We start from the raw sequence: 26,642 nt of genomic DNA on the forward strand, positions 1-26,642 counted from the left end.
TGGTGGCCTCTAGCACAATTCAGATTCACTTAGTAGCAGACAAATATGTTTTAATCACGTAACACAGGCTGAACACCCACTAGGAAATGTACAATTCTATGGAAGGTAGGAAAAAAAAACAAAAAAAAAAACCACCACCCACCTTTTCCTTTTGTTCCACATCTTTGGAAGCAGCTTTTGGGAAAGTTTAATAAAGAGAGCATTATGAAATAACTGCCTCTAGGTGGCAGCAAGGTTAAACTTTTTCAGACTTGAGTAGGTGCTAGATCATTTTATCCTCCACCAAATTCCAAGATGCTAAACCAAGGGAACTTAGTAGGACAGCCCGAAAATATTTAAGAATTGCATTTCCCATGTGGCATTTTCTTTGGTCAATCTGCCTGAATGGCTGGGATGTTAAAAACAAGACTATGATCTTAGCTTATCTTAAAGAAAATTTGGCTTTTAAAATAATAACAGTAACAATAATAACTACTACAAACTACTAACCAGACAGTCTAAGTTTTAACACTAAGAAAGTTCCTTTTATCATCACGAAAATCTCATATAACACTTTATTATTCCCAAAGGTTTTAGAACCAGATTATTATGTGTCACTCTAATAACCTGACCAAATGTAAAAATTGATACTGCATTTACAGATAAATAATGCTTTTAAAAACCCATTACAAGTCAGCTAAAGAATATTCATAATTTCCCAGATGATTAATCATCAGACAATTAACTAAGTGCAGTATGCATGTGATACTTCTAAAAGTTTCAAGCCTGAAGTTTCCAGTGATAATGTGATTGGCAAAGAAAAGTAAGAGCTATGAAAAAGGGGCTAGCATGGCAGTGAAAGGGAGAACCTTGAAATAGTAGATGCATTATTTCCAGATAACTGTTGCTCAAACTAAGAACCGAGATGTAAATACTCTTATAACAATGTGATCCTATATGTTTGCCCTCTTTTCTTACTGATAATAGTCAATTATTACAATTAATCATTTTCTTTAGCCTGGTAAAATTCCCAAAGTGGTAGAGACGTGCCACCTGCCCAGAACAACTCTGCCAGTCAAGCTCAGAATTTGTTCTTGAGTTTGACAGAGACCTTACGATTAACTTCTACAGAGTCCTTCCACCAGGCTTACCAACAAAGAAAGGCCGGTTGCCAAATATAACTCAGTAAGCATCTCTGACCACTAAAAAACTAAGCATACGTCCTTATAGCCTAAGAAATTAATTGCCCACTGATTAAAATACTGAATATTCCCATTCCACAATTAACATCTCATTTAATGATGAAAGACTGACGGTATTCCTTTACCCTGCCCCGGCCCCAAGATCTGTAACAAGACGAGGATGACCACTCTTGACACCTCTATATTCGGTATTGTATTTGTATGCTGCAGTCAGAACAGTTTAGGCAAGAAAAAGAAATAAAAGTCATCAAAATCGGGGGAAAAAAAGTAAAATTATTTCTATTTGGAAATGCCATGATCATGTATATATAAAATCCTAAGGAATCCAGGACAAAACTACTAGAACTAATAAACAAGTTCAGCCAGAATACAGATAGAAAGATCAATATATAAAAATCAATTGTATTTCTATACACTTGAAATGAAAAAATCTGAAAATAAAATTAAGAAAACAATTCCATTTGCAACAGTTTCAAAGGGAATGAAATACTCAGGAAAATTAATTTAACAAAAGAAGTATAAAACTTATACTTTGAAAACTGTAAAACACTGTATAAAGAAATTAAAGAGGATCTAAATAAATATCTCATGTCCATAGATGGGAGAACTCAATATTGTTAAAATGGTTATATTCCCCAAACTGATGCGCAGATTCAACACAATCTCTATCAGAATCCCAGCTTACTTTTTTGTAGTAATTGACAAGCTAATTCTAAAATTCATATGCAATTGCAAGGGACCCCAAACAGTTAAAAAAATCTCGGGAGAAAAAACAAACTCAAAAAGAAAAGTAGGAAGACTCACTTCTTGATCTCAAAACTTAATGCAAGGCAATAATAATCAACACAATGTGATATTAGCACAAAGACAGACATATTAATCGGTGGAACAGAACTGAAAGTCTACAAATATACACACACATACTATCGTCAACTGATTTTCAACAAGAGTGGCAAGACCATACAAATAAAGAAGAATCTTTTTGACAAATTTTTCTGGGACAACTGAATAGCCACATCCATTGTGAACCCCTACCTCACAGCACAAACAAAAATTAACTCAAAATAGATCGAAGACCTAGATTTAAGATTTAAACTATGAAACACTTAGGAAAAAAAACATGAGAATAAATCTTTGTGACCTTGTATTTGGCAACAGAATCTTAGACATGACACCAAAAACATAAATAACAAAATATACAAACTTGACTTCATCAAAATTAAAACTTCAATGTACTCTGTCAAGAAAATTGAAAGAAAACCCACAGAATGGGAGAAAACATTTGCAAACACTTATCTGATAAGTGGCTTGTATGTAGAATAAATATCTTATAACTCAATAATAAAAACTCAAATAACCCACTTTAAAAATAGGCAAAGAATCTGAATAGATATTTCCTCAAAGAAAATATATAAATGGTCAACAAGCACTTGAAAAGATCCTTGACTTACTAGTCATCAGGGAAATATAAATCAAAACCACAGCTATATATAGCTTCACGCTGTCTGTGATGGCTAGAGTCAAAAAATGAGATGATAGAAAGTGTTGGTGGAGATGTGGAGAAATTGCACTCCTCAAAGTCTAGTGGTGGGAATGTAAAATGGTGCAGTTACTTTGGAAAACAGTCTGGTAGTTCCTTGAATGGTTAAACATATAGTTATCAATGATAGTAATTCCACTTCAAGAGAGATGGGAACACACATCTATACAAAAACTTGTACATGAATGTTTATAATATTATTTATAATAGTCAAAAGGTATTGATTAACTGATAATTGGACAAAATGAGGTCTAACCATACAATGAAGTTTTATTTGGCCCTAAAGGGAAATGAAGTACTAACACATGCTTAAACATGGATGAACCTTGAAAACATTAAAGACCATGTATTATATAATTCTATTTATATGGAATATCCAGAATAGGCAAATTTATAGACACAGAGAGTAGATCAGTGGTTGTTCAGGGTTAGGGGTTATGGGCTATCAAGGGACTGATAGCTAAAGGGTATGATCTTTATTTTTTGAGGCAATAAAAACACTCCAAAATTTATTGTGGTGATTGTTGTATATATCTGTAAATACACTAAAACTATTTAATTACATACTTTAAATGGGTGAACTGTATGGTATATGAATTAGATCTCTATAAGTTGTTTTAAAAAAATAAATACTTCTCATACACAGAGCACCATAATACACTATAAGAAATCAAAATCTTATAAGGTACAGTTCCATCCTCTACATTTGGCCCCACAAACCTCTAAGAAGACTGGAAAAGTAGGGCAAAGTCAAGGCATCAATTTTCACACTGTGAAAGTGTCAGGCCTAGGAGTTAAATCTGTAGTCTTTGCAATTTCTTACTTGAAGGAAATGTAAACATCTTAAAGGATAGCTTCAAACATGAGAGGATAGCTTTGAAATGACTAAAGAGTGCTTTAAGGCTGCAGTCCCCAACCCCTGGGCTGCGGACAAGTACCAGTCCGTGAGCTGTTAGGAACTGGGTGCACAGCAAGAGGTGAGTGAGTGAAGCTTCATCTGTATTTACAGTCAGTCCCCATTGTTTGCATCATGACATAAGCTCTGCCTCCTGTCAGATCAGCAGGGCCATTAGATTCTCATAGGAATGCGAACCCTACTATCAACTGCACATGTGAGGGATGTAGGTTGATTGTTCCTCATGAGAATCTAATGCCTGGCAATCTGAGGTGGAGCTCAGGTGACCATGCTAGCACTGGGGAGCAGCTGCAAGTACAGATTATCATTAGCACAGAGGTTTGACTGCACAATAAACATAATACACTCGAATCATCCTGAAACCATCCCCACCCTCCACCCCTGTCCATGGACAAACTGTCTTCCATGAAACTGGTCTCTGGTGCCAAAAAGGTTGGGGACCGCTGCTTTAAGGCTAATGCATAGATGTTCAGAAGACTCAATTGCATGGAAATGAAAGAACATAAAAACCTAACCAAATAATGAGAAAGTTGAAGATAAAAAAGAGCCAAGGATGGCAAGTGGCTAGTGAAGAGTGGCTTGGGGAGACAATTTTAAAACAAGATGATAAAAGAAGGATGGAAAGACAAACAAAAGAATAGACAGATACATGCATTGATTCAATTAATAAAACAAAGTAACAGCCATATATTGCCTCAGCAGTGAAAACGTCACTGGAGTTCCTGAAAAGATGGATTCCTAAGCATTCAAGAGGATGGAATTCAGATGAAGTGGCCTGAGGTAAACTTTTGTGGTACAAGAACAGAAGTATTGAAGAACAGTCAGCTTATCTTTACAGCTCAATGGGAATTAAGAGGTACTGTTGCCAGCAAGGTGATAAAGTCCAGCAAAAGCTACATGAATGATTTCTGCCAAATGAACAGCGTGCACTTTTCTCACTTTTACAAACTTCTATTCAGCCTATACCTGCCATTACAAATTTCAGGTTTTCAATAACAGTACTTAAAACTAAATCCAAAGACCATTACTGATTTTATTTTTATTTAAAATATGAACTGAGGAGAGCTTTGTTATTTCATTTTTATAGAATTATTGCACTTAGATTTTAAGCAGGGTAGAAATTTAACCTTTAGTCCTACAGAGTTTCCAAAAAAAGAGGACACTGTGTTGTATACTTTTATTTACTACAAATTAAATTTTCTAAATTAAAACTAACCAATCCTATTGAAAAAGAGAACACGAAAAGGTTTAACTTTCAAGACCTGTAAAGGTCTATATGCTAGCTGATTGACTTATTTTTCTTTAATTTAGCAAGTAGCAATTTAGTCTCAAAATTCTTTAAACTTTTTAAATTTAGAGACTCTGGAAAGTATTTTATAGTATATGTCAATATATAACAAGCTAAAAGGTATTAGTGAATTAGGTGAAATTTTCTTCAAGAAAAAATTTAAAGTTGAATTTAGCAGTCCAAAGGAAGAGCATCAAAAGCAGTATATTTTAGTTTACGTACAATGATTTATTTTCATTTTCCTTAACTTTAAACATAGTACAGAGAGACTAAAATGAAGTCTAAAAAAGTTACTATAATATGAAAATGCTCTTACAAAACTTGCTCTAGGTATATATTTAGACTAAAATTAAAATGAGTTTTTGAAAAAGCACATTGGGCTTTAATTCATAATGCTCCTAAATGTTGATTCATATGCAAGCACAGCAAAAGTGACAGTTCACACCAGCTGACACCTTATTGACACTTATGGTACACCAGGTACTGTCTGTGCTATACCTGCACTGGTTGATCCCCACCACAATCCTGGGAAATACATATTTTTACCCTTGATTTGGGTACAGATGAAAACCTGAGGTAGAGTTTGTAATATGCGCCAGTTTTGCACAAAGATGTGGCACCAAATTCTATCTTATTCCCACTCACTTTACTATTATATTTTTCTGTCCCTACTTCCCAAAACAGTAGTATTTTCTTCTAATTTTAAGGAGTTAAAATACCTACACGATGCAATTTCTTAGGGTCATTCATTTTATTTGGCCAGAGCATAGGAAGGACTAATTTCTGTAGTCAAGCATCCACTGAGGCAGTAAGTGGTACTACACTGACTGTGACTTCAGACTTGGGGTCTGAGTTCCCGATTATCCACCACTTTAGGTTTGTGGCCTCCGGCAACTAACAATCTTGTGGACTTAGCTTCCTCATCGAACAATTACCTAATAATAATGCTGCTATGGGATTTATTGTGAGATAACACAGAGAAAACATAGCACGTAGTAGTTGCTCACAAAACATCAGTCCCAACTAAGTGTTCTCAAAGGACACAACCAAAACACACACAAGCTGCAGCTGAAAGAACCACAAAGAAGCTGAGTTATAAAAATATTTAGTTTTCTAAGCCACAAACCTTTATGTACCATAAAAAGTATTTCTTATACTCCTGGGCTCCTCTACTTTTTTATTTAGGCTACTCATGTTCAGAGTACTTCTCCAGCTTTTTCTTCTAATCCCTCAAAATTCTCATAAATTCCAGGCCACTCTAAGGAATAAAGTCAGGAGATGACGTTTCTCCCTCTCTGATCTCTTTCCCCCATTGTAGACCTGAACTTGTGTGCCTTGTTGGCCAAGCTGAAAGGATGTAGTTCAACAGAATCACTGCTCAACAAAAACATAACATGAGCCACAAATGCAAGTCGATGTGTACTTTTCTAGTAGCCACATTTAAAACAAACAAAACTTAAAAAACAAGTGAAATTAATTTGAGTAATTTAACATGATTATATCCAAAATATCATTGCAACCTGTAATCAGTATGAAAGAGGTAGAATGAGATATTTTACATTGTTTTCATAGTAAGACTTTGCAATTTGGTGTTTATTTTATATTTAAAGCACATCTTAATCTAGATTAGCCTCACTTCAAGTGCTCAATAACCCATATGTGCTACCCATATGTGGGAGGTTGCTACCACACAGGATAGTGCACGTCTAGAGATCACCAGTGAGCTTAATCACTTTTTTATAAAATACAACAAACTAGAAAAAAGGTGGCCATTAAAATTGTATAGTATATAGAAAAGTAAATTTAAATTTTCAAGTATACTTTTAAACTAATAACATGTAGTTTATTTATAAAAAAATACATAAATGTCCCCTTTCATTCCATGTATCAGACTTAGTTATTTTTAGAATAATAATACAGACATATTTATTTCTAATAGCACCTGAATATTCTACAGAAATTTTAGGACAAGTAGGACCTTGATATTAAATAATGTAAAATTATCTCAAATATATCATAAAGTAAGAATATAATTTAATGCGACTCACCATCCCTTATTAATATTTTCTATTTAATATCTTACAATCTATAGGAGATGAGTTCCATCCCTAGGGACTTGCTTTACTTTCATGCCTATTTGTTAAATTAATATGAGTTAAAACTAGAATAGACTGCTAGATTTCTGCAATATGCAACAGTAACACAAACAGGAATTGGATTTCTACAGAATTAAAACTGCAAAGACATTAAAGTGTTCTCATGTCTTTTTATGTTTATAGCTCCTGGGAGCTTTGTTTTTGAAAATGTAAAAACTTTTTTCCCCCAAATTAATTTACAAATGCATAACCTCAAGGTCAACATACATGCTCTATTTCATTGATCCCATTTCTATTCTTCTCATCATTGAAATAGAAATGAAGTACAACTCCATAGGTGAGACTTTCAGGCTAGAAATGAGGACGAGACTAAACTGACAGTGCTATTTGGTTTGGCCAGACATTCTAATAGGAAAAACACAGCAGCCAGGAAAATATTCTGGAAGAAGGACAAATTTCACATTGATTTTGACTGTGGTGTCATAAGAAAGGCACGCTCGACAGAAGACTTATCAGAACATCAAGGTTTGGGACGAAGGCAGAGAAAAGGAAGTGAACACATTTCAGCTGAAGGATAGCTTCCACTTCTACATGTATTTTCAAAGGAATTCATAAATTCTTGTCATTCCTTCTGCCACCTGTGAGCAAGCAATTTTACAGTCTTCTCTGTCTATATGTCTGATGTCATCTTACAGAATGTTCTAGTTCACTGTTCCCAGACAGGATGGGCTATAAAAGAGACTTAGACAGGGAAACAGGCTACCTCCATATCACTCTCCAGAGAAAGGTATACAGATGCAAAAGGATCATTCCAGGTGTGAGAAGGAAATGGGAACACGTAAGAAAGAAATATACAGAAAACTGTCAGAATTAATGGGGTCTCTGACAGTTTAGTGTTCAGAAGAGCTAACATTCAAAAATCCCAGGAGGCAGGCACTAGGGAAGACGTTTGCACGCAAAACGTGAGGCTTCAAAAACCACAGTGGGATTCTGGGGTAGGACCTAGTCAATGAGAAAGGGAGCAGGAATTCTAAATAGTGGCCATCTTCCTAGAAGAGGGGTTGTTAGGCTGGGTGGTTGTCCATGAACCCCAGAGAAGCTTCAGAAGGTCCCCTGGGTCACACAAAATTTAATCAGATCCTCAAAGGGTCTATGACATAAGGGGTTACCAATTCATTCTAAGGGATTTAAGGACTTAGCTGTTTGGCAAACAGAACTTGCACTTCAATCTGTTATCCCAAATAAAAGGTAAAAGTTAAATCCCTGGGCCTGAGCTGTGGCCACCAGTTTCTTCATCCTTCTAGCTGAAGGGTTGGTCTTACAAACTTAGCAAGTGCCCGCTGTACAGGACAGAATCAGGTGGCTCCAGATGGAGGAAGGGGAGCAAAGCAGAGGTCCTGGAAGCCAGATAGGGACCAATAATTGTCCCCCACCTCTTCTCTGTCTCAGTTTCTCATTATCTTTAGGGCATGACTAGTGGGTTTCCATTAGAAAACGATTTATGTCAAATATATTTTAAAATGTTATCTTCCCTTCCCCCATCACCTCCATTACAAGAACAGAGCATTTTATTGTTTATTACAAATAAGTTTAACATAGGAAGAAAAGAATGGCTTAAATTAAATATTTGATTACTTATGCATTTATTAACCCTGTCCTCTCATCTCATGGGAATTGAGCAATACATATAACCAAAGATTACCTTGACTCTAGAGCTTACTTTTATCCATTATAGATGCCCCCTTATGAGGATGCCTATTCAGGCAATATTGTAACACATTAGGGTATCACTTGGGAAAAAATGCTGAAAAATGAAGTAAGCTTATAAAGACCAGCCACCTGTTCTTTTCTGTAATGCAGTTTACATTAGGATATCCATTAGTTTTTACACTGAGTTAGGAAAATAAATGACTTCATAGGAAAGTCAGGCAGATCCTAGGCCTGTAAAAAGGGGGAGTGTGGAACAAAGGAAAAAATAACAGCCTTAAGTTTTCTCCCTCCACCTAAAGGTTTGATAAATGGGTCACTTTACTGATGAGGTATATTCATTCATGTTCAGATATCTATATCTCTTTATCTTTTTTTTATGTAATATGCATTATTTTTTAGAGCAGTTTTGGGTTTACCAAAAACCTGAGTGGAAAGGACAGAGAGTTCCCATATGGCCCCTGGCCCACCTGCTCCCACACTGCACTCCCCCACACATAGTTTCCTCACTATTATGTCTTGCATTTCCGTGGTACATTTGTTACAGTCGATGAGCCAGTACTGACACATTATTAGTAACTGAATTCATAGTTTACATTAGGATTCAGCATTTGTACTACACATCCCGTGGGTTGTGACAAATGTATAACATTCATCCACTACTACACTATCATACAGAATAGTTCACTGTCCCCAAAGGTCCCTGTGCTCTACCTATTCCTCCCTCCTCTACTCTTCTTTTTCTATAAATCATAATTTTCAACAGAAAAAGTATTAATTTTTTTTTCTTAGATTGTTTTGGGCCTACTATTTTACAAGAAAATGAAAACTTACCGGTTCAACAAATTCAAACTTCTTTTTTTCTTGAACCTCTTGAATTTTAAAGACATATTCTAACGATGCTTCATAGAAGTTTTGGTGTTCTCGGTCAATTTGTGTATCTGCCTAAAGAGTGAAAAACGGCAAAGGATGACACAGAGAGCGATTATCAATGGTTCTATGCAGAGAGGGACTCAATTCCTGTCCTACTCTAAAATCTTTATTAAAAATTAACTCCTACAAAAACTCTTAATGTAGCACTTATTACAGACCTCGCCCACAATAGCTTATAGTGTATGGACTGAGCGATACATACACACACACACACACACACACACACACACACACACACACTGTAAGCATTCAACACTAACTGTAAAATATATATATTACAAAAGGGGTATATAAATATAAATGAAAATCCAGGTGATCACAGCAGGAGAGACTAAATTCTCAGAGAAGATGTTTGAGTTGATTAAATCTTAAGATGAACCATGTGACAGTGAACTGTCAAAAATACAGAAAAGGCAGGGGCCATTCTTATGGAAAAGTGAAGAGACATTGACAACATTTGGAGGCAGAGGAAATACATGGAGGAGAGGAGGGAGAAATAATGATGGCATCATACTATAAAAGATCTTGGGTGCTGCATAACAAATTTGGATTTTAATTGAGGTAGGAGCATCTGAGAATATTAAACAAGAAAGCCACATCATTAGGTAAGCTCTTAGAAAGATAATACCAGTAGGAGAGCCAAAAAAAAAAAAAAAAAAAAAGAAAGAAAAAAATTCAGTGGTTCTAACCTGATGAATCATGCTCCATCAATACCATGCACATTTATTCTATCTGATTGCAATAAGGTTTTATTGATAAAGTGTGGGAGAGCGTTACTGAGATAATTTCATTTCTATTTAGACTTTGCCTCTCTTCCCTCTTCTCCACCCACTATCCCTCTCAGATACACTCTTTAAAAGTGACTGTGGAAAAGCTGAGAGACATGATTTACTTTTCTTGACCAGTATGAAACTCCTCACTGCCAGCTGAGATGACTAAAAGCAGATGAAAAGAAGGGGCTCTCTGGAGTACTAAGTATCCATCCACAACAATTTGGGAATAAAAATTGCTTTGAAGCCATTTATAATGTTAATTTCACACATAAAATCTAAAAATAATAAAAAGGTAAAATTCGGTTTGTTGGTTTGAACATCATGGCATCTTAAGACTACATTTAGAACCTCTTTAAAAATACAGTTGACCCTTGAACAACATGGGTTTGAACTGTGCAGGTCCACCTGTACACAGATTTTCTTCAGCCTCTGCCACCCTCAGCACAGCAAGGCCAACCCTTCTTCTTCCTCCTCCTTTTCCTCAGCCTACTCAATGTGAAGCCAAAGGTGAAGACCTTTATGATGATTCACTTCCACTTAATGAATGGTAACTATATTTTCTCTTCCTTATGATTTTCTTAATAACATTTTCTTTTCTCTAGCTTACTTTATTGTAAGACTACAGTACATATAACATACATATTATGTGTTAATGGACTGTTTATATTATTAGTATAGCTTCTGGTCAACAGTAGGCTATTAATAGTTAAATTCTGGGGGAGTCAAAAGTTGTACTCAAATTTCCGACCACACAGGGGTTCAGCACTGCTAACCCCTGCATTGTTCAAAGGTCAGTTATAATTATATATATTTGTTATACATTTATTCATATAATTACAAGTAACCCAATATTATCGGTAACTCAATGGGCATTTTTTAAAGTTGAGTATTTCACATTTTTAAACTAATATATGTGAAGAATATATAAATCAGGTAGGAGATTTGAACCAAAAACTTCTCAGCTCCCAAATGCTGTTGTTGGTACCTATTATCTATAATAGGTACTTATAACAACAAAAAAAAAATCAATATTCCACATAAATCTTATTTTTCTCTTATCACCGCTTAGGGGAACACTCTGTGTATAAGACTGAATTTGAATTAAGTTGTAGTAATGAGGGATGGGTGGTGGTATGTTAGTAAATGTTTAACAACTGGCTGTCTGGGGAGAAACATCTGATTTGCAGTATCTGCTGGTTTCTGTGGTGCAAATATTCCCCAAATGGCCGGTTTCAAACCACAAACGCAACACCACTGAATGTGGGAGTTGGAAAGAGATGCAGAAACAGGCTGTCCTGAGCAAGGTCAGTACACTACTAGGTGTAAGGGATGCGAGAACATTTTCACTTTCAGAGGCAACATTTTTTTCCACAAGTTATTTTGAAAATTTTATTTATTGTAAAAGATAATGTCATTGATTTTGCTGCCTAGCCCATGGGAACAAACTAGAATGTTGAGACCTTTAGAGTCTAAAATGTCTTTTTTTTTTTTTTTTCTGGTGAACAGAGGTATGCAGAAAAGAGCGCAGCACGCCTGAGTGCTATCTTTTGAAAGGTCTGCTTACAAGGTTGGCCCTTGCCTGGTGTCTGGGAATGTGATTTTAGGGAGGGTTCCCATCACTTGAACTGATAAGACATGGCTTACTATGCCTCAACTGTTTGTATAAACAATACGGTTTATGCAAACACCTCTTTTCCTTCTGGGAGTCTGGAATTTGGGTGCATGGCAGGCAAAGGGTGCCTATGTGACCAGCCTCCAATAAAACCCTGGGCACTGAGTCTCTAATGAGTTTCCGTGGTAGATAACATTTCACATGTGTTGCCACAACTCATTGCTGGAGAAATTAAGCACAGCCTGTGTGTCTCCATTGGGAGAGGACTCTTAGAAGGTCGCACCTAGTTTCTCCCAGACTTTGTCTCATGCACCCTTCCACTTGGGTGATTTTTCTTTGTATCCTTTCACTGTAATAAATCATGAGCATGACTTTGTGCTGAATCCTATGAGTTCTCCTAGCAAATCACCAAACCTGGGGTGGTCTTGGGGACCCAGACACAAAAATACTAAGTCATTTCTTCAGAAACTTATTTGTCATGCATAATCTCATCCCACCCACCCCCTTCCAGAAAGGCAACGGGAGTAAGGAAAGGATAAAAGGCAGATAATGACCCTTGCCATTTGCCAGTTATAGATGTTTCATCACCTCCAACATAGACAACTGAAATTTGATATACCAAAGCTGCTTTGAAAGGTCATGCAGAGTATACAGTACTTAAGGAATATGACAGCTTAATTACTTTTCAGTATAAGATTTGGAAAGGCAGTCTTTGACCTAAAATAAATCCCTTTAGTATATAAGCTCATAGTATGTGGCTCATTAGCAAACACTTGCTTATAAACCCAATAACAACGGATGCTATATGCTGTACTGGATAAGTGGGGTAATTATAAGATTTATCATTCAGACTAGGACAATTTTACTTTATTTATTTATTTATTTATTTATTTATTTATTTATATTTTGAGGCAGAGTCCCACTCTGTTACCCTGGCTAGAGTGCCATGGCGTCAGCTTAGCTCACAGCAACCTCAAACTCCTGGGCTTAAGCGATCCTACTGCCTCAGCCTCCCGAATAGCTGGGACTACAGGCATGCGCCACCATGCCCAGCTAATTTTTTCTATATATTCTTAGTTGTCCAGCTAATTTCTTTCTTTCTTTATTTTTTTTAGTAGAGACAGGGTCTTGCTCTTGCTCAGGCTGATTTCGAACTCCTGAGCTCAAATGATCCGCCGGCCTCAGCCTCCCAGAGTGCTAGGATTACAGGTGTGAGCCACCGCGCCTGGCCAGACTAGGACAATTTTAAAACTTAACATGAGCACTAGTAATAATTACACTAGAACAACAGATGTAAACTATTGCTTACATGGCAAAAAGAACTGTAAAGGATGAAACCAAATTAATTTCATAAGAAAATGATATGGTTTGCAGAAATCTAAAATAAATTCCTCCCTAACTACAATAAACTATCTCAATTCAAAATAGGGGGAAAGGCCTTAGGTGGTATTTGTTTAATCATTCCCAGAGGAGAAAAGACTGTAGCTGAACTCTGAAGAATGGGAAGGAGATAACACGAGAATAGTTTGAGCTAGGGAATGGAGTCAGGAAAAGTGAAGTTATATTTAGGTAGATCAAAAGGTTTGTGACTAAAGGTTTTGTTTGAAACAACAATGAAAGTTAAGGCAGAAAAGATAGAATGAGTGTAGACTTCATCCTACAGACAGTGCAAAAACTTAAGGGGCAACATTTCAAGAAAACTAACATGAGGACAGTGCAAAATACACTGATCAAAAGTTGGGACTGGGTGCATGAGAATATAGAGATCTCTTATTTGAAAACGGTAAAGGTGCCTGGTGTACCCCAGCAGGAAAGAGAAGTTGAAAGATGTGGGTATGAGAAGCAAGGGAAAAGTCAAAGACAAATTCGGTACAAGAAATAATACCAGCATTAAAAGATGAACAAATGAGAAGCAGCAGAAAATTTAAGAAAAGATGGTGATGTGGAAGATTTCACATGTCACTAGGAAGTGGTAATCTAAAGCCTTGGTAAGCAGTCAGAGGGCAGTGCAAAGTGTCAGACGTGACAAGATCATGATCTGGGATGTATAGATAATATGAAAGTAGAAGAGATTTCAGGGTCATAAATTGAAGGATAAAAATAGAAGTATAAGAACTGAACCTAAAAGATTTGTATCATTTAGGAGGTAAGGGTAAGAAGAACCTGTTGAAAGAGTATTTAGTGATAGGTGGAAAACCAAAATCTGGATTTCTAAAAGGAATTCATTTTCCCCTTTTGCCTTTTCTTTTAATTATAAATGTAATAAATATTCATTATTGTAAGTTTATTCATTATTCATTGCTATAACAGAAAAATGAAAAGTGTAATCCCACTGATAATATTTTGATGTGTAACACTATCTGTGTATCTATCTGAGATGGGTTCTTGCTCTGTTGCCCAGGCTGGGATGCAGTGGCATCATCATAGCTCACAGTAGCCTTCAACTCCTGGACTCAAGCAATCCTCCTGCCTCAGCCTCCTGAGTAGCTGAAACTATAGGCATGCACCACCAAACCAGGTAACTTTTAAAATTTATTTTGGTAGAAATAGGAACTCGCTATGATGCCTCCTTAAACTCCTGTGCTCAAGCAATCCTCCTGCCTCGGCCTCCCAAAGTGCTGGGATTATAGGCCTGAGCCACCACGCCCAGCCCAAACTTACTTTAAAATAAACCTGTGATAATACTGTATATTCCGGTTTAAATTGTTTTTTTCCTGCTTAAGCTAATGAATATCTCCCGATGTCTTTAAATGATTTTCCAGATAAAACTTCTGACAGCCAGATCACATTTCATTTTTTGGTCAAAGTATTTTTGCTTATTTAGCCCAATTATTTTTTTGTGCCATTTCAGTTGTTTCTAAATTTTTGCACTGTGAATAACTCTTGGATCAATATTTAAACAATATTTATATAATTTTTATACTTACCTCTAATAATTCCTTTGGGGGACATTCCAACCAAAAGAAACCATCTCAACTATGTTAATATGTTTCAGGTTTGTTGAAATATGTCAAAAAGATTCAGTCATTCTTAAGGTAATTTATGCTCCCACCAGAACAAAAGTATGCCCCATGTCCTATACCTTCACTAACAACAGATATTATATCTTTTAACAAATTGAAAATGACACCTTGTCAGTTTGCACTGAACAAAATTTATTACAGTTTATATTTCCTCTTTGATCAATGCCTTTCACGTCCTTAGCCCATTTTTTTCCACTGAAGTGTTTATGTTTTTCACACTGATTTGCAAGTGCTTCTTATATACGAGATGATAAGCCCTTTGTTCTATGTTGTTGAAATTCCCTAATAGTTTACCATTTAATTTGGTTTAATGTCTTTGGGAATAGATATTCTTACAGGTTCAGATCTTTCTACATTTCCTTTATGATCTCTTCCTTTCATTTTATGCGTAGAAAAGAATTACTCATCAACATGTCAAATATTACTCCTTTCCCTCCACTATAAAGCCTATAATCTTGACAAGTTTGTTTCCAACTCTCCAATTGTTTACTCCAATGCCCCATCTAATTGACGGCCTTGGAACTTTGTCAACATAAGCTGACCCTTCAATTCAGGCCTGGAAATGGGCAGCCGCTTATTTTCCATGAGTAAAATGAATAAGGAGTCAGCTGTGCAGGTGGGAAGGCACAGAGGGGTCTTTTGGAGAACAAGTTAGTTAATAAGGTTGGTGCTGACAGAAGGAGCTGCTCTGGAAGGGGGCAGATGACTTCTATGCCATGTTACAGAATTAAATAGGTTTGTGGCAGCATCTGCCTACAACAAACAGGTTTGATTCTTAGAGGGGCAGGGGAAGAAAAACCCAAGCCATATTTTTCCTTGCCTATATTATGTACCCCTGAGAAGCTGCTTTAACATGATCTGTTAGTTGTGCTGTGTTAGGGGCTTGTACCTCCTCCTGGACAAGAAGCGTGCGTGTTTGTGGATTGAGGTGGAGAGGGGGATGTTACTATGTTATGATGTTTTCCAGCCTCCAACTAAATACAGAACCAGAACAAATATTCTATTATGCCATAACCTAAGAGATTTAGGGCCATTAGCAAGGAAAAGTATTAAATCTTTAGCTAACTTGTCAGGAAAAATTGAGACATATTCTCTAGAGGACTTTAAAATTAGGATAAAGTTATCATTTCCTTAAAATGGCTTAAGCAGTGTCTTGTCTACGGGTGGCCTCTCATATTTAGCAAGAAGCTAAAGTTCTTTAGGGACTCTAAAAACCATCCTTAATTTTGCAGCAGTCAATTTGCAAAAGGGCACCTGGCCGTAGCCCTGGGCATGGCAGGTGACAGCGTGCCAGCAACGGTTAGAGGAGCCTCTCTCCACATGACAGCACCCACCTCGCACTACAACCCCGTTCTCTTAGGTTTATCCCAGTGCGATGTATTAAGAGAAATATAAGCATTTAAGACATCTGGAACATGTGAACATAGTATTAAATTACAACAAGCAGTACCAAATACTCTAAGATTAGACGTGTCCAAGAAATTTAAAATAGAATCTAGTTTTTCTTAATGACAGATTGTCTTCCATTTCACTTTTGCCACAAAAATCTTTCCCTAAGCACACAATTGTATGTTAAATTAAACTATTTTAATAGCATGTGTTAATAACAGAAAGCATACTAATAAAACTCATGTTTAATATCAAGGGAAACAAAACTTCTCAATATTAAACATCTTTAAAATAAAGAAGTCGGATGCCCTGGATGAACACATGAGCATGTTGGGGAAAAAAGGAATCAGATGCTAAAATAACATTCCCATTCCATTTTGACGCATGGAAACTTTGTCAACTTGTCTCTAACTTGTCAAGTACGCCTTGCGGATGAATTTGGTGGTAGGAGAAGTAAGAAAAGGAATATGGAAGACTGAGGACCATTTTTTGACATACACCATCACTGAAATTAGAACTAAATTTTTCCTCAGTAAAAGGACTACTCTGGATTTTACTAATAACACTTAAAACCAGTAAGAATAAAAGATATTTCAGACAACAGGAAGAAACAGACTGCTTACGTGTGCAGATGTGCATAAAATATTTCTGTTGATTTGTTCTTAAAGAAAACGGATGTAAAATAATTGAGATTTTGAAATGTTGCATATCTTTTTCCCCCAATACAGAAGGGAGGTTTTAAAATCAATGTCACAGATATTTTAAATTTAATATAAAGGCCATAACATGAATTTGATAGGTCTCGCCTCTTTAAATATGCCCAAAAAGAAGAAAAGGAAAAGGTTTTATTTCAACCTTTCTTGCTGCTGAAGGAAATACTAATCTTTCACTTGGAACTGTTAATATTAAATGCCATACTGTGTTTAAAGTACCTATTCATAGTAAGTGCTCAATGAAGTTAGCTATTGTTACTGTAATTATTTTATTAAATAGTAGCAGACTTGGAGATACTTCAATCTCTGGAAATTTTTTACTTTACATAACTTAATGTTAATGCTTTTTCCACATTTCAATTGGAAAAGCTTACCTCTTGCAAATGAGACTCCTTTTTCTTTGCAGACAAATTTAAATGCTTTTCAAGAATTGAGTAGTATTTTTCACTCTCCTTGTCAAACTTCTTCTTTCCATCCTAGGGGATAGCAGTAACAAAAAAAAAGTTCAAAATTCAAATCAGAGCACCCAGAAAACCTTGATTTTCACCGTCCCCTCAAAAGTCCGATACAATTACTTAATGATTTAGTAAGTTCCAAAAACCTACAAAACCTTAATTTAGTAGGGTAGAAAGAAGGATGTGAAACAAGTTATCTGAGTATGTATTCTGCTCCCCCCATCTTGTGGGAAGAAACACCTGTACACACAGACGTGGCAGGTCCCATCTCCTGTGGAGCACACGGAACTGTAGTATGGGGGCGGGGGGGGGGGTGGGGACCGGCTGGCTACAGTATAGTCCCTTTGACAGCTTATAATTGACTCCCAACAAAAGATTATGATCCAGTAGGTCTAGGATGCGACTAACAGAAAAATGTCTTTTTACAGCTTTTTGGTGATTCGAATGGGTTAACATATAACCAGTCTAGACGAGAACTGCTCCCATCAACTCTTTTTCACAGAATCATTCACAGCCACAAAAGACACCTGGTATTTCAAACAACTCATTCTTGACAGGGAGGTAAACAGATTTTTTCAATGCTGGTAGCTTCGAATAAATAAGAAAAAATTCAAAGTCAAATCAAAAGGATTAACAACATCCGTACCACATATTCTGACTGTAACTATAATAGCTTAACTATGCTTATTTCTGAAATGTTGGAGTTTGTAGGGGAGAAGAGGGAGAGTAGCTGTAAACAGGCTGACCTTTTATGGAGGAAGGGAATAAATTTATTTTTCACCCTATGGCTTCCTTCCATAGAAATGCAAATGGAATAAAATACTGAAGAGAACAGGACATACCTCCAGCTATAAATACTGTACCTTTCAGGTATGCCTCTTCTACTTATAAGTCTACATGAAACAAATACTAAGTAACTACACTCATAAATTTCACTGGCCAAAGAAGTACTACTCTTCCTTTCTTTCATTTCAGTGTCTCTGAAACTGTAACCTCTGGATCACCTGAATCAGAGTCAAGTGTTTACAAGTTTGTTCAAAATGCACATTCCTGTTTTCCTCCACCCAGAGACTCTGGAACTGCTGTTCTTAACAAGCTCTAGGATTATTATGCATAAGTCTTTGCTTCATTATCTTCATAAGAACCTGGCAGGGGTTACTTAAAAATAATGGATGGATGGGTGGAAGAAAGGAGGAAAGCAAAGAGGGAGGGAAGCAGCAGTAAAGAAGAGAAGGCCTCTAGCTCAGGGGACCTTCCCCAGGTTTATCTATTCCGGTAATGCCATTATAATCCTTTGGCATTCTGAACTGTCTTCTTAATTATACTTCCAGGAACCCATCATATTTTTCCATATATGGAATTTTAGGATGTGATTTGGGAAAATTGAGTTCAAAGGAGAATAAGCAGAGTTCTTCTGCTTTAAAAGTTCAAGTCACTTTTAGACCATGTAAGAAATACTGAGACGTTTGTACATTAAAGTATTACAACTGTAAATGATGGGGACAAAAGTCAAAATCCTCAAAGAATTTTTATCATGTCAGGATAAAATGTGGCCCTACTAGGAGAAACACAACTGGAAAATAAGAGTAGCACTTCCATCCAAAAAAGGTGTGTTGAGGAGCTCCTCACATAACAAACTCTGGAGTAGCAGACCCAAAGGGAAGCAGAGAAGCCCAAGCTCAGGATAGGAGGAGTCTGTCTTCTCCACTGCTGGAATAGATACCTGGGTGCATATTTCATCTTTTCATCCGTGGATGTTACTCTTTAATCTGGCATGTCATCACCACAACTAACCCGCTACCTATCTTTCCAAAAGTCTCTTTCACTAGCTCTTTTTAAGCTCCCTATTCTTGTTCCTTTCTATTCTTTGCCCCCGCCCCCCCCCACCCCCCCGCCATTCCCTCTGACATAAATGCTCATTTCTTCCAATTTCCGTACATTCAAATCACATGTACTTCTAGCACCCAGCTGAAAGAAACCTCATTCACAATTCCCTTTTGTCAATTCTCTCTCCCTTTTGAATGCTTAAATAGCTTTATATATGGTTGTCTTATTGTGCTCATGTTCTACGTTGTAGCAGAGATTTTATGTATATACCCCATCCAGCTTAAAATTGAATAGCTAGTGAATGCCCAATAAATATTTAATGAGCAAGTACAATTCTTCTTCTTCTAACAGTGGCCACATGACAGTCCCTCACTGACATTCTATTTGTTCAACAAACTGTTATCCTTGGAAAAAGGAACAACTCTGCACAAATGGCCCTAAGTCAAACTCAGTGGTACATGAATATATGTGGGCAACTGGCTGCGTTACAGTATATTACATAAAGCTCACTCCCTTTCATCTTATAATAGGGGCTTAAAATTTCTCACTGTGCACAGAAGAGGAAGCAACTGGCTTCAGGAGAAGAGAGTACAGCTGTGGTGATGACACTTGCATCTTTGTTTTCAGTTAGTGTTCAGTTTGGTGACATTTTTCAAAATGTTAATTCAGTGCCAAAACATCAGTATTCCTGGCAATATAAAAATCATTGCCAGAACCACTTCCTGGACTCTCATTCAAACCCTGGCCCTTCACACCACCAGGCCAGCAAAAAAAGATCTTCTCAAAGGTTCCAGGGACGTAAACAACAAAAGCACCCTCAGTTTGAGCACAAAATTAAAGAGCTAAGAGAAAAGACTAGGCCACATGTACAACTATAATCTAGGGAAGCATGTTCTAGAAAACAAAGAGCATTTTTCCTTGCAACTCATATCTCCCTCAAAAGTCATGATTTACTGCTCATATAAGCTAAGTCTTATTTGGAATTAATAATGTGACCCCATATAGCTACCTCTTGTCTCTTATGTTACTTGTTGTGGACATCAAACTAAGAATTTTCTCTGAAATCAGCACTGCCAAAGTAAGGAGAAAATAACGATGAATTGTTACTAAATGTTGTGCAATATCACTGCCTTCTTATTGCTGTGGCATGATTCAAAAAAAAAAAAAAAGAGACTACATATTATAATGGTATGTTCTCTGCCAATCCATAGTGAGTACATCTGACTTAGGTAATCATTTAAAATAAAGTCATAGTAAAATAATAATTTTGAGGGAAAAGAGGAGTGAAGTAGAAGGGGATGTTCTACAAGATATATGAACATATATAAAACAGTAGTACTGTTTTTAGTATCATAGTTGTTATAGTTACTATATGTCATGCAGATAAAGACAAAGTGAAAGACAGAGGTAGAAAACTACTGAATAAAAAAGATCAAAAATGGCAAGTCACTCCTCAAACCCAGTGATAACTGGTGAAAGTAAGCTATTTCTGGGCCTGCATTCAGTGGCTTTCCAAACTACATTTACTGTGAGCACAGTGTCACAGTATCACTCAGTAACTGTGGTCATGCCATGCCTTCATTTTACACCCCGAAGTGAGGAATGGGAGGAAACCATCACAGCACAAATTCCAAGTGCCAACCTTACTCTTCAAATTGTTGTTTACAACCAAAAACATTTTGTCAAATATTTATAAGACTTTAGGCATGTCACACAGATAAAAAATATATTAAAATACACACTATTGTTAAAAATAAGGCCAACTCAATGCCTTTCACTGAACACAAGAGGGTACCAAAGATGAAGAACAGACTTTACCCACACCATTTGGATAATCGCAAATAAAAATTATCAAAATGTTATCTAACCACATTTTTTTCTGTAAAAGAGTACTACAAACTGTTGTTTAAATACTTGCATTAGTAACTGTTACTATGATGTCATTTTCTAAAAATTAAGGAAGCGAATATTTGTGTATTTCTTTTAAAAACAGGAACACATATATAGGATTTATTCATTAAATTTTTAAGATTGTCTCAATGTTGTAATTGCCACACAGGATGTTGTGAAATTCCCCAAGCAACTATTTATGTCATATGTTGGTATAACCATTATCTAAAAAAGCACTACTTGTATATTGCAGAAAAAAAATCCTTCAACTTAATACATAATGCTAGAAATAGTAATATAAAAAGTAATAAATACTAATAGCTGTTTCTATTTCAAAAACATGAGGGATTCTTATAAAATGTCACTGTGCTATGCCCTGAATATATAGAAGATGACAAGAAGTAGCTCCAACCACCACCCCCGACTGGACTTCTTCCTCCTCTGATGGTGGGATGTGCTCCCTGCTTAGAATGGCAGCCCACCGCGGCATCACCGCTCTAATTCCCAGAAGGGCCAGCTGCTAGGATAGTCCAACCACATGTTGCTTAGGAATTCCCCAAGGCCTGAGGGATCTTGGTGTTCAGAATCCCAGCTTATTAAGAATCTCAGCATAGCTTGCAGAGCAATGTCCCTCCCGTGGGTGATTCCACCCAACAATTCCTAGTCTCCCCAACCCATTCCCAACTCCCCCACCCACAATGTGGTGAAATACAGACACTGCAAAAGGGCTTCTTCCTGGGTGGATGTGCCAGCATAATTCGCCATACCTCCCCCTGTCCCAGTTACATCACTGCCACCATCGCATTCATAGGAACCAAATAATTCATATTTGCATTTACAAGGAACTCCTACAAACTGCACAGAAAGAGAAGCAAACAGATAAACATATGTGTCAGGATACGAAAGGGACAATACAGAAGAAGAAACCCAAAGTGTAACAAACATATGGGGAGTCGCTCAAATGCACTAGTAACTTTAGAAAAGCAAATTAAATCAGTGAGATATCACATTATGTCTATGTAATACCACACGAGTTAGAAAGTTGAATGATGCCATGTGCTGAGTACATGTGTAGATACAAGAACCCTTGTGCACTACCAGTGGGATTGCAGAGGTGTGCAGCCTTTCTAGAGGGAAATGCTACACTAAGTGACTTATGTGTGTGTCCTACAAACCAACTTCTGGGTGTACATCCCAAAGAAATGCTCACATAAATGTCCACAAAGAAGTGTGAGTGAGGATATTCATCGAGGTGTTACCATGGGAATAGGAAGGGAGCCTGGGTATTTGTTAGTGGATACCTAGAATGTATTAGATGCCTATCTTGGAGTGCTATGCAAAAGTTAGAGGGAAATAGTAAATGTGGATGGATGTTAAAACACAGTTCTGGGCGGAAAAATTTGAAACAAATACACACCATGATTATGGAAATTGAATATAAGTAAATAAAATGAGAAGGTTATGAATTAAAGAAAATAGATTTTAAAAAAGTAAGCAAATAAGCAGATAGTTAGGAAGACCATTTAACTAACAGAACTTTGGAAGAGAAAATATGAGTAAAGGAATTGTAAAAAAAAAAAAAAGAAAAGAAAATTTCCAAAACTGGGAAAAAAGTTTCCATATTAAAATGGCCCAATAAGTGCACTGTACAATGAATGAGAAAATAACAAGGCATAAATATTAGAAATCCATAGATAAAAATGAAAACCTAGAAGCAACCCATAAGAAACAAAGGGCTTACAAAAATATCATCAGAAATCAGAATAATGGATCTTCAACAGCATAACAGGAAGCTAAAACTCAAGGGAGAAATGCTTTCAGATTTCTGAAGAATATTGATTCTGAGCCAAATTTCCATATCCAGTCAAATTATCAATCCACATTTAGGGTAGAATAAAAATATTTACAAATGTGCAAGGCCTCAAAAATTTTACCGCCTACATACTATTTCTCAGGAAAATACCGAGGGATGTGCTCCACTAAAATGAGGGAATACATTTAAAAAGTAAGAGACGAGATCTGAAAAAACAGGAGCTCAAAGCGTCAAAGGGAACTCCCACAATAATGGTAATATGAACTTGCAGGATAAGCAAGGCTTTGAGCTTTAAAGCAACCAGTTAAGATGAGAGTTATAGGAGAAATGTCTCTACAAGAAATAGAACAAAGAAGATAATATCTGATGTGTTTAACCAGATTAAGATGTGTTTTATAATTATATCCTTGCATTTGGGAAAAAGGAAATTAAGAAAATTTGAAGATATGGTAATTATTAATTCCAAGAAAAAAATTTATACCAAAAAACATGTAATCATAGACATGGTTCATGTATGAACTGTAATTATATTCTTATGTAAACAATGAACATTGATTAACATGATTAATATATTGAATTTTATGTTATATGAATTTTATCTTAATAAAAATAATTTTAAGGAACAAACCAAAAAAAGTGATCAAACTATACATATTTGGAAGTGGTGGGAAGGGAAATATGTAGAAGTAGTGGTGGTTGTAATGCTATAGGGATGCTAAATCTTCATTTTCCACAGTAGGAAGTTAAATTATTAATGCCTAAAATTGAAGAAACAAGAAAAAGGAGAGTGAGTATATTATTTAGTAAAATGGAGATAAACATGAAACAACAGCTTAAAGAATTAGAAGTGTTTCCCTTCAGGGAACAGAACTTTGGAACAGAGAGATAGAATAGGGAGCTGGTTTATTCTATAATTTCTATGCCTATATATATTATTAGGTTATTGAAAACTATGTATGTCTTCAATAATTAAATTGTTTAAAAATTAAATTCTGTTTAAAAATGAGAGAAGAAAAGAAGAAATAATTAAGGCAGTTGGGATATAAAGAGAGGAGGAGAAACACAAAAGTTGGAAAGTTAGTAAAAACGAATAAAAGTTAGAATAGAGAGCAGAAAAAGTTTTCTTACAGTAGGTTTTTATTAATTCACTCATTAATTTGAGCCTTTATTGAATGTCCATTTTGTGACAGGTACTCAGGGCTGACCAAGACTGCAAGAACAATGAAAAGAAGAAACGAACTTTCTAAAGGGGTTGCAAAGTAGTGTGCATACCAGATCTCCACATTCAAACCCTGCAAGGTAGGAATAATTCATCCTCATTTTATGAGCATGGAAACATTATCAGAGAAGAGAAGCCATCTGAACAAGGTCACAGAGCTTGTAACAGGCACAGTGGATAATCGAAATCAAGCCTGTCTGGTTCCAAAGTCCATGCTCCTTGCAAAGAGAAACACGGCCTGAAGCAGCAGCAAATTAAAATTGTAGCACTTCACTTCCTCCAAAAAGGGAGTTGGAGGGAAACAGACAGAGGGGACAAAAAGAGAAAAAGAAACAAAAGGAGGAAAGGGGACAAAAGGAAGAAAGGGATGAAAGAAAGAGAAGTGAATAGAGAAGAAAAAGAAGGGATGAAGAAGAGGAAAAGGAGGAAGGAGAAGAGGTATCCATTATTTGCAATGCTACTTTGGACCCTGAGAGAGAGAGAGAGAATCCTGCTGAAAGTATCTGAGGGCATTTGGTTGTCAATCCCCTCCTGGAGCCTTGGGAAGACAGGGAAGACTGGAATCAGGAGGGCGGACAGCGTCTGTAGTGGCTATAATCTGATCAGCTCTGACAAGAAGTTATGGACAAAACCAAGGTTGCATAATGCTGCTTACCAGACAGGACATTTGGAAAATCACCCTGGGTAAATTTGGAGGTTTCCTAATTACAGTTACTGAAGTTTTTCTCCATGCCAAGCATTGGTATTTCTCTGCTCTTCTGGGATGTCAGAGAACTAAGAGGAACAAACATGGAGTAATACAATACTAAGTATGACAAAGACTGCTTAGACTACTTATAACTACTACTGTATCTGACTGAGACTGAGGGAGGTATTTTTTTCTTTAATTCCTAAGGGGAAAGCAATAACAAGTAGAAATTAAATTTTTATATTATATTAAATATAATATTGCTTTAGTTCAAATTTCCTAGAAAACAGTGCCTGAGGCAAAGTTTGCTGGCTAAAGCTTGTAGTGTGTGGTGTCTGCAATCTTTGGACGGCAAAACTGAGGAAAAAAAGAATGAGAGAAGGAAGGAAGGTAAATACAAGTGATCATTACTGAACTGATCACAGCAGCACAAGGAAACAGCCAGGTGCTCAGGCACTATGGCTCATCTTATGCATTGCTGCACAAAACCAACACACCTCAGGTAAGGTTCATTAGCCAAGCAAGGAGAAAGCGAGATTTATCTGCCAGTTCCCTGCTATAACTGATCAAAATTCACCCTACAGAACAGGAACTCTCTGGCACTTCAGAGTGTCACTTGTCCCCTCTTGCAGTTGTGGTAGAGGCCAGAGCTGACAATGTGGTTCTCCATCCCCATCTAGCTGTGATGGGAGGAGCCCTAAGCCTTTGTTCCACAGGTGCTATATGCAGTTTCCACTGCAGACAAGCCCTGAATTGGAGCCAGGCCCTGAGCACGTGGAAGAGACAAGAGGTGACACTCCTAGGCCACAGTTCTCTACTGAGCAAGAACTAAGGGAAAGCCATAAACTGTATTCAATACCTATGTACATAGTCCTAAGAGGCATGTAAAAGATAATATCTTTTTTTAAAATTTCAATAGATTTAGGGGATACAAGTGTTTTTTGCTACATGGATGAATTGTATCATGCTCAAGTCAGGGCTTTTAGTTTCCCGTCACCAGAATAGTGTACATCGTACCCAATACGTAGGTTTTTATTTCACACCCCCCTTAGTTCTCAATGTTCATTATACCACTTTATGGTCATATATACTCCTCGTTGAGCTCCCATGTATAAGTGAGAACATGTAGTATTTGTTTTTCCATTCCTGAGATACTTCACTTAGGATAATGGTCTCCAGTTCCATCCAAGTTGCTGCAAAAGACCTTATTTCATTTCTTTTTATGGTTGAGTAGTACTCTATGGTCTATATATACCACATTTTATTTATTCACTCCTCAGCTGATGGGCACTTAGGTTGATTCCATATCTTTGTGATTTTTGTGAAGTGTGCTGTGATAAAAATTCAGGTGCAGGTGTCTTTTTGATCAAATGACTGCTTTTCCTTTGGGTAGATATCCAGTATGGGATTCCTGGATTGAATGGTGGGTGGTGGGTTTACTTTAAGTCCTTTGAGAAATCTCCACACTGTTTTCCATAGAGGTTGTACTAGTTTACATTCTAACCAATAATGCATCGATGTTCCTTTTTTACTGCATCTATACCATCTATTGTTTCTTGACTTTTTAATAATGGTCATT

At 36.6% G+C, this 26,642-nt stretch overlaps 1 protein-coding gene across 1 annotated transcript in view; it reads right to left on the minus strand.

The window, feature by feature from the left end:
* Positions 1-26,642, minus strand: part of ARHGAP42 (Rho GTPase activating protein 42) — a 277,047-nt gene that overhangs the window by 68,552 nt on the left and 181,853 nt on the right. Inside the window, exons 5-6 of the mRNA XM_045556881.1 lie at positions 17,546-17,647; positions 9,563-9,673 (exon numbers count right to left, since the gene is read on the minus strand). Coding sequence (XP_045412837.1) covers positions 9,563-9,673; positions 17,546-17,647 — 213 coding nt within the window. The remainder of the gene's footprint in view (positions 1-9,562; positions 9,674-17,545; positions 17,648-26,642) is intronic.

This window comes from Lemur catta, chromosome 7 (assembly GCF_020740605.2).
Source record: "Lemur catta isolate mLemCat1 chromosome 7, mLemCat1.pri, whole genome shotgun sequence".
Taxonomy (NCBI): Eukaryota; Metazoa; Chordata; class Mammalia; order Primates; family Lemuridae; genus Lemur; species Lemur catta.